The sequence below is a fragment of the Lissotriton vulgaris genome, chromosome 7 (assembly GCF_964263255.1).
Source record: "Lissotriton vulgaris chromosome 7, aLisVul1.2, whole genome shotgun sequence".
NCBI classification, from domain to species: domain Eukaryota; kingdom Metazoa; phylum Chordata; class Amphibia; order Caudata; family Salamandridae; genus Lissotriton; species Lissotriton vulgaris.
Genome location: NC_141695.1, coordinates 1281390437 through 1281404767, shown reverse-complemented (window position 1 = coordinate 1281404767; position 14331 = coordinate 1281390437). Strand labels below are relative to the sequence as shown.

The window sequence follows — 14331 nt, the reverse complement described above, 5'->3', positions numbered from 1 at the left end:
TGCGCTCATGACGGAACCATTCCGTCATGAGCACGTTGGCTCATTAGAACGTTCAGCACAGCACAGGAATCTGCGCCGCGCTGATGTGGTTAAAGGGAATAAAGACAGAAAAGTCACATTACAAATGAATACATACTTTTTTATTAATAACCCTATTTATGTCAAGACAAGGTCTTTGCAGACATATGGTGGCATTTTTCTTTTCGCAACCCTACTTTATTTTCCTTTTCATGCGATGCATTTGCACACTACAGCAGTAAATGTAAAATACAAATGTAAGGCAGAGTGAGGGGTCAGGTGGTACTGGAACCAGAAAAAAAACTAAGCCTCTATAACCAGTTTACAAAGGTATGTAAATGATCTTTGAAGACCTGTGAACAACTCGGGCTTCCAGGAGATAAGACTGCAGACACTACCCAGCGGAGACCACAGCTGCCCCAACTGCATCAGCGCAGGCTGAGACACAAGACGGGGGGGAGGGGGGGAGTTGTTAGATCCTAAAGCCCTTTTCGGCCTATGCCTATAGGCTTTGCGCGCCTGCCGTCCACACTATTATATTATATGTATATATCTTAAAATGCATAAAAAGGAAGATGCAGCCCCTGGCAGTGGGAATTAAGTGTAAAAAAACAAAAACAAACCTGAACCGCCTCAAATACCAGTGTTAAATTACGCTACAGTACGGACTTAACCAACCCTCTTCCCTCCTCCTTGTAGCTTTATAGTTACATCTGCTTTTGAAATACAGCACTTTCAAGTAATGTTTTGAAAAGGTGGGGATTTTTTTTTTACTTTAGTAGTCCCGCACCCACTGACCCAGCATCACCTAACCCCACCCCCACCATCCGGCCCATCAATGCAGCCCTCGGTCACAAACCAGACTTTATTTTTGGCCTCCGAGGTAAAGTTTTGAATACCCATGCTCTAGATGGAAGTAGGTGAATTTTCCAGAAGAGCTGAAAACCTGCATCTACAACCAAAGCTGCCCTTATGCATGAAAAGGGTAGACTGCACAAAAGCAGGGAAAGAAATGCTTTTATGTTTCCAAGTACCTGTTGCAAGCTGGACCCCCAGGTAAGGTGTACAGGGTTTTCAGTTTAAACCTGCAGAATGTTCTCTTCGAAGGCGGAAGAATTCCCTTGGTACCTGTTTAATTCTGAAGCATACTTGTAAGGCGAAATTGTATCTGCCATCAGTTACTATCCAAGGATGGGCAGATGACAAATACATAGCTTAACTATATAAATTCTTAAAGTCAGCCTACTCTACGTAAGATTTGATTTTGTTATCACAGACTAAGAAGTTGTTTTTGGTTTATGTTACAAACTCTATATCCATGTATCAGTGGGACAAAGTTTCGAAAAAGGAGCATAACCCAAACCAACAGCTGTTGGGCTTTTCCCCATAGTAGAGTGAGCTCTATGTTTTCAGCATAAAATGAGTTCAGGTATTAGACATCCCCCGGTTTTGAGGCAAATGAATTTCACTGTATCCGGATCTCTACTGCAAAAGTGTAAAAAAGAACTGATTGGGCTGATGGAAGGCACTTTGGATTCTGGAGGTAACCCGAGCACCTATTTCTCTATTGTCTTTGATTGTTAGGTCTCGGCTAGCGTAGGCTGCGCACATGCACAGTCTCGCTGGCGAGATTTTATGTTTTTAGATTACGTTTCACTGGCGGGTTAAGCCCCGACCCTCTTTTTCATTGGCTGGCGTCACCGTTCATGCTAAACGGTGGCTAGCCAATGGAAAAGAGGTTACAGTGACATACTCTTTTCTCTTTTCGAGCCGTCCCACTTGGACTGGCTTCCTTGACTTACGTGTGTGGTAAAAGGTTTCTTATCTTCTTTATGGGGCGAAACAGATGGCCCCATAAAGAAGATAATAAACCTTTTACCACACACATAAGTCAGGCCAAGTCCGTCCAAGTGGTACGGCAGAAACAAAAATCTACGCGAGCTCTTGTTTGAAATAATATCACTCCGGCGCACATCAGAAAGTACATTTGTTTTACCATGGCCACTACATTTACCCGCTAGAGAAGGGTACCAGCAGTTTCAGTCCCTTGTTTATGTTGATGGCCCTTTGTAACCGACAGCTGTTTACTTTAAGGCTTAAAAGCTGTGTTTGCGACGTATACAACCCGTTCTTTCGCTTTTGTAAAGAGTTTGCATCCGTTGCTACTGCTGCTCATTCTAATCTCCAGGATTGCCACTTGTAACTGTCGCCTCTAGTAAGATGGCGTCACCCTATCTCCGGCAGATCGCCGAGTGGGCGTGGCCCGGTCCATCCGGGCCACTGCAGGCCGACGCTGGCAGGCCGGTTTGGGTGTTGGAAGTTGTGCGGGGTCCGCCCACTGCACTGGGGCTGGTGGCAAGCGGAGGCATGGGCGAGGGGTGCTGGCTGGGCAGTAGTGACAGTCGTGGAGTGAGCCACAACCCGGCGTTGGACTACTGAAACAGCAAGCACATATGCTACTATTGGTAAAGATGAGGACCACCTTATTGAAGAAGGAGCTGTCTCATCTCCCAAAGGTGGTGTAAGATTGCTGCTGAAGCACCGCACTCCTGCTCCATATCATGAACTTTTTACTTGTGCGGCACCCTGGAATAGAAGCTGGCTCAGCATGCACTTGACCTGAAGCATTTTATCTCTTTTTCTTCATTTTTCTACTCATTTTTTAAAAACATTTGTGTTGTGTTATTATGGCATTTTGTAGATAAAACAGCTTCAATAACAAAATCTTCAGTATGTCTGGTATTAAGAGTGATTTAGAGAGGATCAATAAAACCTGAATTATCCACAGCTGAAGAATGGAGTGTGTATTATATTGGCAAAACCTACCGTTTTGCAATCCCTGTTCCATCCAGGTGTATAGAAAGGACAGACTAGGATTATGGACAAGAGGTAAACAAGAATTTCAACAAATCTGTCATGTGGTTCATGCTTACCTCTGTCGGCCTTACCTCAGCTGGTGAGTTAAAAACATTCTTGACAGCTTCTAGTACATCAGGGATTTTGAGCAGCAGTTCGGCTCCATTTTGTAGAAGCTGAACCAGAAGAAGGCCTGCAGCACACTAGGGGAATGGAGAAAGGCAAAGAGACTTTAGTGTCACGAACTAGAAGGTATGAACTGCAGGAGTCCTCAGAACTATGGCAGACAGTGAGTGGCTCGGTGAAGCGGGTTTCAACTACAGAAGCACATGGGAGAAAGTAATAGGTATATTACTTTAGATATCAAAAATCTAAGAAATGATATGGGGCTGTGAAGACAGGGTACTACGCAAGTTAATAAATTATCATTGAAGTGCTATAGACATGAGGATCAGGGAAGAGGAGCTTGGATATCAAAGGAGACTCAAGACATGGCAAAAGCCTCAGGAAAGATGGCAACAACTGCAACAGCCCAGAGCACGGAATGAAGCAGAAGGTGCTCAAGGGAGCTCAAACATCATAAACAGTACAGGTTGTCAAAAGAAAGAATAGCAGCTGCAGAAGTGGTGAGATCACTGAGGACCCACAGACAGAAAGTGGTCCTGAGGTGTTCGGAACAGCTGAAGGTTGAAGAGATAGTTTGGAGATGGGCAGATAAAACTCACCACAAGAGAGACAACGGAGGACTCGATGAATAGACAGGTCACCACCGGGGTCACTTGTTCCAGCCTAAGGGAAATACCAGATCTTGTGAGATAGGTAGGATTACCAGAAATGTAGTGACACAGGCCATGGTATTTTCTTTTCATCTGGTGCATGGATCTTTACCCTTCCATGCTACACATACATGTGGACCAGCTAATCGTTTACACATGGAACATAAAGTGGCCATAAAAAAAACACAGAAGGATCTAGCAACTGTCCACATGGCACTCCCCCTTTCACTTCTCTTCCAACTAGGCCTTTCAATCCCTGGACACCTGCAAAAGGGGCACTGATGTCATGCTCATAAGGCCCTGGGCATGATGACTAAAGTGCCCTACAGACCATGCACAAAGGGCCTTCAGTTTCCACCACAGTCAAGACTCACAGGTGGACCTATACCGGGCACTGTAACATTACATAAGTGGGCCAAATAGCAACCACATACAGGCCTGCAACATCCATCCTCACCCCACACAGGGCTCTGCAGTCCTGGACATGCAAAAACCACATGTCCCGCAAACTGTCCACAGAGATCCCACAGAAAGGGTCCTACAATTCCCCAACAAGCATTGACAGACAGACAGACACACTTTTCCCTCCCCCATCTTTGGCCCGTAGCGGACTACATATAATTTACAATTTTAGTCAGGAATGTGATCAAATTGTATTTTGAGAAATGGCTTTCTGGTAGATGAAATATATTTATTAATTTTAATTATTGATATGAATTTCTGTAGTGTGCATATCACCAACAGGTATCTGAACTTTGAGATCAAGCATAGCTAAGGAGGAGAAATGGAAACCAGAAGTAGTCTTTAAATGCATTGAGGTAATAGTTCTGAGCTTTCCTGAGACTAAGAATTTCAGTAGTACTTCTTATCTTTGCTGGTAATGCATTCCAACAGCCAAAGGAAAAGCTCTTCCACTAATTGGTATATATGTTTAAAATTAGGAACCACAAAAAGGTAGGTATGGGTAATGCTGATCTAGGCTGAAATTTCTGAGTCAGAACAGAAAATCGGACACTGAGCAAGGCCTTATAGACCAAGGAGAAAGATATAAGTATAGTGTTTTTTTATTGCCACTACCATGTCTTCTTCCCCTTCAAAGGAAGAGCAAGTATTGTTATACTATTATAACGGAGCATAACGTGGATTCAACAACTGGCAATGAAACCTCTGGACTTATGGTCTATGACCTGAGTTTATATCAAGATCTGTGTCAGTTAGCTTCAGGAGAAGAGACTAATATTCAGGAAGCACCAGTAATGAGGGGACAGTTGAAGCCAGATTTATCCACATGGCCAAATCTATCCACATGACAGCATGTGATGGCCTGGATACCTTCAGTGAACATGTGGTGGCACAAAGCAAAAAATTGACCCACGCCAGCAATAGAACAAGGAAAAAATATTCGAATGAAGAAAGAAAATACAATGGCCATTCTCAGACTATCTAAAGGAAGCATACAGCCAACTAAATGATGTCCAATGCTACAAAAAAGTACTCTATCTAAATATAAAGCAATATAGGACACCTTGTTCAAAAGCCTGTTAGCATGGAAAGGTTTGGGCCTCCTGAGTTGCGACGAATATAAATTCATCAAAAAAGAACATCCATTAGTACCTTACATTTATTTTATACTCAAGGTCCATAAGAGTTTAACCGCCCCACCAGGGAGACCCATTATTGCGGTCTGTGATGGGCCATTGGAAAACCTCTCAAAATATATTGACTACTTTCTACAGGCACACATGAAGAACGTTGAATCATATGTACAAGATACTAGTGATTTCCTGAGTAAGATCAAGGATTTATCCTGGAGCCCAAACTTATTGTTGGTAACATTGGATGTTAGCTCTCTTTATACGTGTATAAAGCATAGAGATGGGCTAAGGGCTGTTGAATATTTTCTGAATACTAGACCTAAGGTGTATGCCCAACATATAAGGATGTTGCTAGATATGTTGTCCTTTTGCCTAGAAAATAACCACTTCCTTTTTAATGGTCAATTTTATCAGCAGGTGCAGGGTGTAGAAATGGGGGCTAGTTTCTCCCCCAGCTATGCCTGCCAGTTTATGGGCTGGTGGGAGGAACTAGTCCTCAGGCGTAAATATGAACATGTCTGCACCACAAACATAGTCTCCTGGATGCGTTTTATTGACAACCTTTTTATTGTATGGCGAGGAACTGAGGAGAGTGTGTTGAAATTTATGGAAGAAATTAATCAAAATGACCTCAATCTTAAATTTACTTTTAACAGCAGTAAGCACTCAGTGACGTTTTTGATGTACAGGTCTTAATACAATATAATGTTTTAACAACTAACCTTTTTAGAAAACCTACGGCGGGAAACACGCTTTTACACGCAACTAGTGCACATCCCCCACACTTAATAAGGAGCATACCTTACGGGGAGATGCTCCGTATCCGACGCATCTGCAGTGACCCAATAGATGCGAAGGAGAAGCAAAAATAGAGTTTTACCAGGTTTTTAGACAGAGGGTATAGCCATAGAGTAGTAGAGGCCGCCATGAAAAAATCTCAAATGAAGCCAAGAGCGGAACTCCTTAAAAATAAAGTTAAAACCTAACAGGGAGTTGTAAACTAGAAGGCTGAGCCGGTCCGACTGATCCTGACATACTGTAAACAGGAAAAGGAATTGAGGAGCATTAAAAGGCGTAACTGGCACTTCATCCAGGATGATCCTGTGACTGATGACCTAATGCCCTCAAACCCGTCCACCACCTTCCGTAGATCGATGAGTATGGGTAACATGTTGGCTAAAAACAGTCAGGAGAGTTTCAAGAAGGGGACCTAGCTGTCCTCTAGAAGGGGTTTCTATAAATGCTCATCTTGTAAGGCCTGTCAGTTTGGCAGCAATCCTAAGAACTATAGGACAGCTTTTTCCGGAACTACTAGAGAGATCAAACAACATCTAACGTGTAAAACGGAATACTGTGTCTATGTTCTGGAATGCGAATGTCACCTAATGTATATAGGCAGTACCAAGCTGGCAGTACACAGGCACATTTTACAGCATTTAAGGGCAATCATAAATAAAGATCAGAATTATCCCGTTGCAAGACACTTTCAAGCTGTACATAACAGCAATCCCCAACATCTCTGATATTATGCAACAGAGGCCATACCTCTGACAAAAAGAGGTGGAGATAGAGAGGCCCGACTAAGACGATTGGAGACGAGCTACATATTGGAGTTCGACTCCAAGTGGTCGGAGGCTAAATGCAAGAGAGGACCTCCATACGTTTTTATGTTTGTACTGTAAGCCCTTTTCTAGTCATTTAATGCATGTATATTTATTTATAGTCACTGTAGGATACATTAGTATAGAAATGCTGAATCACATTAACTGAATACGATTCATTTTCAGCCCAAAAATGGATGAGAGATGTACCCTCTGTACCCAAGTATTTATTGAGTCATGTTTTTAATGATTGGTTTTAGGACATTTGGATAGTTTTTATCTATTTGTCTTTTTATCGGTTGTTTTAGCATTTGTCTCTGGGTAGCGGGTATTTATATGGTCTTATAATGCATCCATTGTTTGCACAGTTTCATAAAAAACATGTACAAAAAAACAACAAAACAATTTTTTTTACCTATAATCGTACAATTGATGAACTTCAAATGATTATCTTAATGTTTGGACTTTATTGGCACCAGTCACTTTAATCCATAGTACTGTAGCACCATGGCACTTTAACTTTTCATCATGTAATTAAACAAGAATTGAATGATTAGTCCATTAACAGAATTGTTTGAAAAGTTAGCCTTATGCTAAGAGAAGAGTATATATGAGTTTTTTCCAACATTCAAACTTGTAATTGTGGTTATGCTAAAGACACAACTAATTTGCCTTATAGAGAATTGGTGACAAATAGTCCCAACTATAGAATATTTGTTTCTAGAGAAAGAGTGAAAAAGTGACTGTAGAACGTGTTTTATATAAAATCATTATATTTTTTACACATGTTTAATTTCTTTTCACGTTTAGGTGAGCACGTAGGAGTAATGAATTATATTTTGCATTTAATTAGCTTGACATGAATATAATAAGATTTGAATGCATTTAAGCAAAAAAGACTTTCTTGATTTCTTTCTATTTTTAGAAATTGTATCTGTGATGAATTATTAACTTTGTAAGCATTTAAGCTGTTATTTATACAAAGAATAACTTCAGATAAGAATTCTCTGTGACATATACAAAATGTATTTAAATGGAAAGTATCTTTTTCTATGTCAACTAATGATATGATGCACTAGCACTTTAAAATGGGGTTTTTCACTACGCATGGTCATGTGATCAAGGCCGCTTGGACGGCCGAAACGCGTCTTGACTAAATGCAAAAATAAATAATGCTGGCACACAAGTAGGTCTACGCCCGTTATTCCGCTTCTAAGTGGAGAGAATATTACGAGTTTTGGTGATATATATATATATATATATATATATATATCACTCCAAAAACTCCTCCCAGCAAAGAAGAGCAGAGGCCACAACGGGGAAGTTTCTTTGGGAGCAGCTTTATTCAAGTACATGTGGCGAATGCATTTCGGCATTGTGAGCCTTCCTCAGCGCCCAAGATGTACTGCATGGCTTTCCAAGTCTGTGCTTTTTGCCGCCCAGTTTGTAGTGTGGATCGGCTCCACCCCCTTATTCAATTGAAGCACCACCTGTTGCCGTTCCTCGTGTTGTGAAGGACTTCAACGCCCAGAATCCTTTGTTTGATTACAGGTAGGTAGCGTTTTGCAAAATAAACACACATTTGTGTAGAAAGGAAGTGGTTTCCACAACCCCGTACTCTCCGCTTTGCAGTTTGTAAAGAGTAAAGTTCTCCCTCGGGTCCCCGTGACGCTTCAGCCTGCTTATCCTGGTCCAAAATTATTGCGGGGGAGAGCAGGAAAATCCAACTGACCCAGTGCCAGGTGAATACCTAACAACCGCGGCAACTCTTCCAGGATAGCGCGGCGGAACCGGAGCCTTCCAATCCCTCGGAGCACAAAATTGCCGTAGCAAAGCCAGTGTCCTCCGGACCACTTAGTGAAGCGGGGCCTCCAAACCGCGTCTCTGGCAATCGCAGATCATCTCACTCCAAAAACTCCTCCCAGCAAAGAAGAGCAAAGGCCACAACGGGGAAAAGTCCTGACACTCCGATTCCAAGGAGGGACTACAAACAGGTACAGACCTCAGCAGAGTCGATTTCCAAAATAACAAGAAGACGGGTTTCAAAGTTCCATGCTTGTGCTTTATTCACCCAAAGTGATTCAGACAAGTGTCCAACTAGGACGCGTTCCGATCTTGTGCACATGACACGCTGATGCCGGACCACCATTTTTAAATTACATGCATCCAATCAAAGAAGGGGAAATGGTAATTGTGTACAATAGAAATAAAAGAAACACATATCATTGCGAGAGCACTTAGTTATAAAACAGACTTATATAAAACAAACAAAATTGAATGATTGTCTAAAAAGCAGACCCTAAATTTAGTTTTGAAAAAGTAGACTAATAGATCCATATGGGTAGGGTTTTTTTTTCTCCCTCTTAATGGCAGGTTGGTAACAGTACAGATGTTACAAGACTAATGTGTATGGGTTAGTCATGGCTAAAAATAATGGCAAGTGCCAAATCAAACCATATGATTATTCACCCTTGCCTTATATAAATATAAATATTTAAATTAAGCAATAGTATAAACCAATAATGGCTAACTACAAAAACATTTAAACATTGATATATATAGGGCAGCTAATAAATAAATAAGTACAAAAAATGCTCCTAAAAGACAAGTGTCAAGTATTGTGCAAATAGTGATACATAAAAAAAACCCAATAAATAGAGATAAAAAACACATACAAGTGGTGGGGCTAGTGCAAAAAGTAGCTGAATTGTGTAAACAATTTGCAATAAAGTGCCAATATTTATAACGAAGCTGCCAATATGAAGTGCAAAAGTGTGCAAAATACTATAACATGATTGATATCAAATGGACAAATTGTAGTAATTTGACTAAAATTACATCCAATGATAGTCACATTGTGGAAAAATCTAAGCCAGTGTTGTTCATTGTTAGTTATCAAACTACGAATTGCAGAGGATATTTTCACAAAAAGGAGGAGGTCTGATAACTTTCCCTAAAAAGATATTTATAAAAAGTTGTGGAGATCCTCACTGGTGTTAAGTCCATTCGGTATTCTGGTGTCAAGTAAAAGAATGAAAGAGGACTCCAACTGACGTAACTGTCTTTCACGGTTACCCCCTCGGACAGAGAGAGGAACATCCCCTATTACAAAGTATTTTAAGTCACAGACTCTGTTGGAATGGGTGGCTTTAAAGTGCAGGGCGACTCGGTAGTTGAATCAGAATTTATAATCGCATGAAGGTGTTGCAAGATGCGATTAAAAACTGGCAACTTAGTGCTGCCGATGTACTTGAGATGGCAAGTGCACTCAAGAACGTACACTGCAAAATCTGTGCGACATGTAAAGTGACTTTTGATAGGAACTGGAATGCCACAAAAGTCAATACAGTACTCAGATACATTTATCCCAAATTTACAAGTTCGACAGGATGAGCATTTAAAAAAGCCAGAACTGGATAACCAAGTACACTTAAAGGTAAGCTCTGGGCTAGATTTCACTAGGGCGTCCCTCATGGAGGGTGCTCTCTTAAAGGTTATGGTTGGAAGAGCAGGTAACAAAAAATTTTGAGTAACGTCAGTGAGGATAAATGGCCAATATTTATAAATTATCTTGCAAATAATTTTGTCCTGTCTGCAATAAGTAGTAATGAATCTAATAGGTTGTGAATCCTCTGTTGTGATCTCACTTGAGTTAACTAAATTGAGTTGTTGTTTGGTCACTAGGCATAACTCACGGGAAAGGGCATCGCCTCGTTTTAAGGCTTTCTCTAAATCGGACAGTTTGTAACCACGGGCTAGAAAACGATTTAAAGCTTCATTTTGACAATTTTCTAAATCCTGTTCACGGCTGCAAATGCGCCGTAAACGAAGGAATTCACCATAAGGTATACTGCTAATCAGATGAGGAGGATGGGCACTGCTAGCATGCAACATTGAGTTGCTCGCAGTGGACTTATATATATATATATATACACACATACATACTTACATATATGTATATACATACAACCCGGGCTTTGAGGGAGCCTTCTTCATCCTTTGTCTGTTTAACTGTCATTCACATTTTGATTCCACCCACAACAGCACGGTGAAGTGGGTCAACTCACTTTTCATAAATAGGCAGTCCTGCACTGAGTTATGGCTTTTGCCTGTTCATAAGTTCACTGCTGCCTGCAACGGAGCGCACTTCAGTGCCAGTGGTAATAAGTCTGGGCTGGTGTGCCATGCTAATATTTGTAGATTTTAGTCATTTAAAAATGTTTTGTTTTTGGAGTAATGAATGCTTGTATGAAAATGTTTGAAAAGATCAGGATTGCCAAGGCCAGACCCACTGAATTTTTCTATGCTAGGTGCATCCGTGTGTTACCAACAAATAAAATACAGGATATGCTTACTGTACATTCCTTAATCTCATTCTGCTCTGCCTCTTTTAAAACTGGTTTGGAGTCTGAGTACAGAACCAAAAAATGCAGAGGGGAGAGGGGACTAGAAGTACAAAAAATATTGGCTAAGACACGTATCTTTATTAAAAGATGCATCAGGATAGTACTGCTTGCACAAAAGTATAATAAATAGCCTACCTTGAGGCAATCTATATGTGTTTAAGGGCCTAGTTTCTCAGGAAGGTCGGATGCTCTAGAACTGCATGTTTGTGTTCTTAAATACAGGAGAGAAATTCTTCACGTGCTTTTAATGCAAGATATTCTCCAACTTTTCAATGTTGCCCCCATTTTGTAAATTATGTAACATGCTTTGACAGTGGACACATTCAGATTGCTCGATGTAGTGACCGAAGCCCTTGCATGGCTTGGAAAAGCTGTATTACCTCGTTCTACTCCAGAGTATAGTTCTGTCTTATGTTTATATTTGGCCTTCAGAGGACTTTCTATTCTGCCAGTCCACTCAAGGTGCTCCATGACTAGCATCCATGATTTTGTTCTGACATTCACATGTAAAGCCTAAGCTTCACTGGTGGGGGAGGGAGGAGATGGGGGAGCGGTGTGCACTCAGAGTGTAACCCTTTCTTCGTTGTGAGCTACATTGAATAGCCCTCTGTGCTGACAAAGGCAGAAAACCCATGACTGTAGAATCTGTGGGATAATAAAGTTCTGGGATGCCAGGTTCCTGTAATAGCAGAGCTTTCGGTCATCAAGAACTATCTATATTCACACCCTTTACGGCGAGCTGTGACGAAAGAGAGAGAAAGTGAGCATGAGTAATAGACCTGCCCTAGAGTTATGTTACAGTTGCAACTGGATTGTGTGAGGACTAGGACATGGTTAACTCCAAAAAACATTTCTGGGGTGAGAAATTATACTGGGCCAAGCATCAAGCACTACATGGCCTATCATGGCAAGATTGTAGTTCTGCATACCTCATGTAAGCTGGCAACATCTTCGACTAGTGATCCTGTACTGCTTTGATTTTAAACTCCTTACAATGTCAGCAGGCACAGCATCATAATCCAGTGGCAGGCAGCACAGACACCCCATCCATCTGCATACTCGCTTACAAAAGAAAGATATTTTTGGAAGAAAAACCTATTCTCTTTCAAAGCATGATACTGATTGAAACAACTCTTGCATATGAAAAGATTTAAGGTTGAACAATTGTTTGAAACAATTCTGCTCTGGCACAGTGGGGAAAAAGGACACAAGTGATTTGCTCCTTGCTCTGTCATTTTAGCCTGAGGTCAAACATTTTATTCTGTTCCGGAGTCTGGCCCTGTGGTGGAGAATTCTTTGAGCTTAAAAATCAAGGATAGACCATTTCTGGAAAAACGAACTCAGGTCTCAGGAGTTCCAACCCAACATCAAAGTGTAGTAGAAACCATGCAAGTAATCCCAAACCAACAAATAATTACCGAAGAAGTGGGGCAATCAACTGATTCAAAACAAGAATATACACCTGGAATATCCTTCACAGAAAACTTAATTGAGTTTAGTCTCTTTGGAAAGAATGTTTTGATAGCTAGCTTCTCTGAATCTTCTAAGATTACCTTTTTAAAATCAGCTTCCAAGCATCAATCATCTCAATCACCGATTACCAGTGCATGAACCATGCCCTGCACCCACCATACAGCTTGACGCATGGACCCCACAATTCTGTTCTCAAGGCCTTTATAATACGCAGTGCCTAGAATGCATTCACAGGACATCAGCCTTGGAAACCAATGGGCCCAACAGCCACCTTGCCCATACACAGACCCACATGTACATTTACTCACTAACGCACAGATACGCCCAAGGTCTTGAAAGCAGACATACAATCCCAGATTCAGCAGTAATTACTCTCACTGAAAAAGTGGTACCTACTGTAGTGGAAGGGTTTGCAGTTGAAGCACTATCAGTGAGAGGAGGTGAAGTGATAACTCCGTGGCCTGCACTCTAGAGGCATCTGGCATTGGGACCTGCAAAAAGAAGAAACATCAGCATTCTTATAATATGACGCCGTCAGACGTAAAGCTGAGCTGCAATGGTCGCAGCAATATCTGGTATTAGCACAACGGTCTCACATTCAGTTGTGTTGTCTTGATTTTAGTGAAGACAAGGATACAAATACATCGGGTACAACATGATCAAATTTGTACATTCAAATTCACAATTAAAGAACCACTATAACAATACATTTGGAAGGTTTACAATGAAAATAAACGGAAAAGAAAATTAAAAATTAAGTCCCATGAGTAGTTGGCCTACTAGGAAACAAAAAATCTAATGAACACACCACAAATCAAAAGACAAGAACGAAAAGTGGAGAAAAGGAAGAAAATAAGCCAATAAATGTTTGAAACCCCTTTATCCTTTGACCCATGCCTTCCATGAAAGGTATTGCAACTGGTAATTTGGTGGGCAGGAAGATTACAGTACCCACTTTGGATGCAAGGGGATCCACAAGGTGTGGAAACAGGAGCTGTATAGGTAGGCAACCAAGTAAGATGGAAGCAAGGAAGGACTGCCAGGCCATTGCTCGCGTTCCACAGCAGGAAAGTAGGGATCATCCTGAGATTAGTAAGCAAAGACTATTACCTTAGCAGACATGAGGAGATATAAAGGTAAAGTTGTTGCAAAGAGATGCTAGAACACATGCCAGGATGTGATGGTCTTGGAATGTGAGAAACCGGTCACAAACCTAGGTTCACTGCACCGTATACGTACAATAATAAAAAGCATTTGCTAGCATAGAACGTCTCAGAAAAGGACAAAAGAAGAGATAGTGTGCTACAAGTTCACTTCAGATGTCTTGACAAAGACGCTGGTAATTGGTGAAATCTGCTATGATTGTTAATCCTAAATTAAACTCATGTAAACCGTTTCTATCCATTTCAAACTCTTAAAATGCAAAACAGTTGGGAGAATCGCCAGTCTGTCAGCAGCCCATCCATTGGATATCACGCATATCCTTTCTGACTATCTGCTTGGTTACATATTACTACATTAAATGAGGTTTGATGCCATCAGTTGAGCACCCTAAACAGTCTTGCTTCTCCAAGTATATACTAATTACCCACCACTCAAAAAACTT

The 14331-nt window shown here is 41.1% G+C and overlaps 1 protein-coding gene across 2 annotated transcripts in view; it reads right to left on the bottom strand.

Annotated features, from left to right (window-relative positions):
• STK36 (serine/threonine kinase 36) overlaps positions 1 to 14331 on the bottom strand; it is a 223409-nt gene that overhangs the window by 64195 nt on the left and 144883 nt on the right. For both annotated transcript variants that reach the window (XM_086931854.1, XM_086931855.1), the window contains exons 18-20: positions 13122 to 13216; positions 3600 to 3663; positions 2967 to 3077 (exon numbers count right to left, since the gene is read on the bottom strand). In XM_086931854.1, the coding sequence (XP_086787980.1) occupies positions 2967 to 3077; positions 3600 to 3663; positions 13122 to 13216 (270 nt within the window). The remainder of the gene's footprint in view (positions 1 to 2966; positions 3078 to 3599; positions 3664 to 13121; positions 13217 to 14331) is intronic.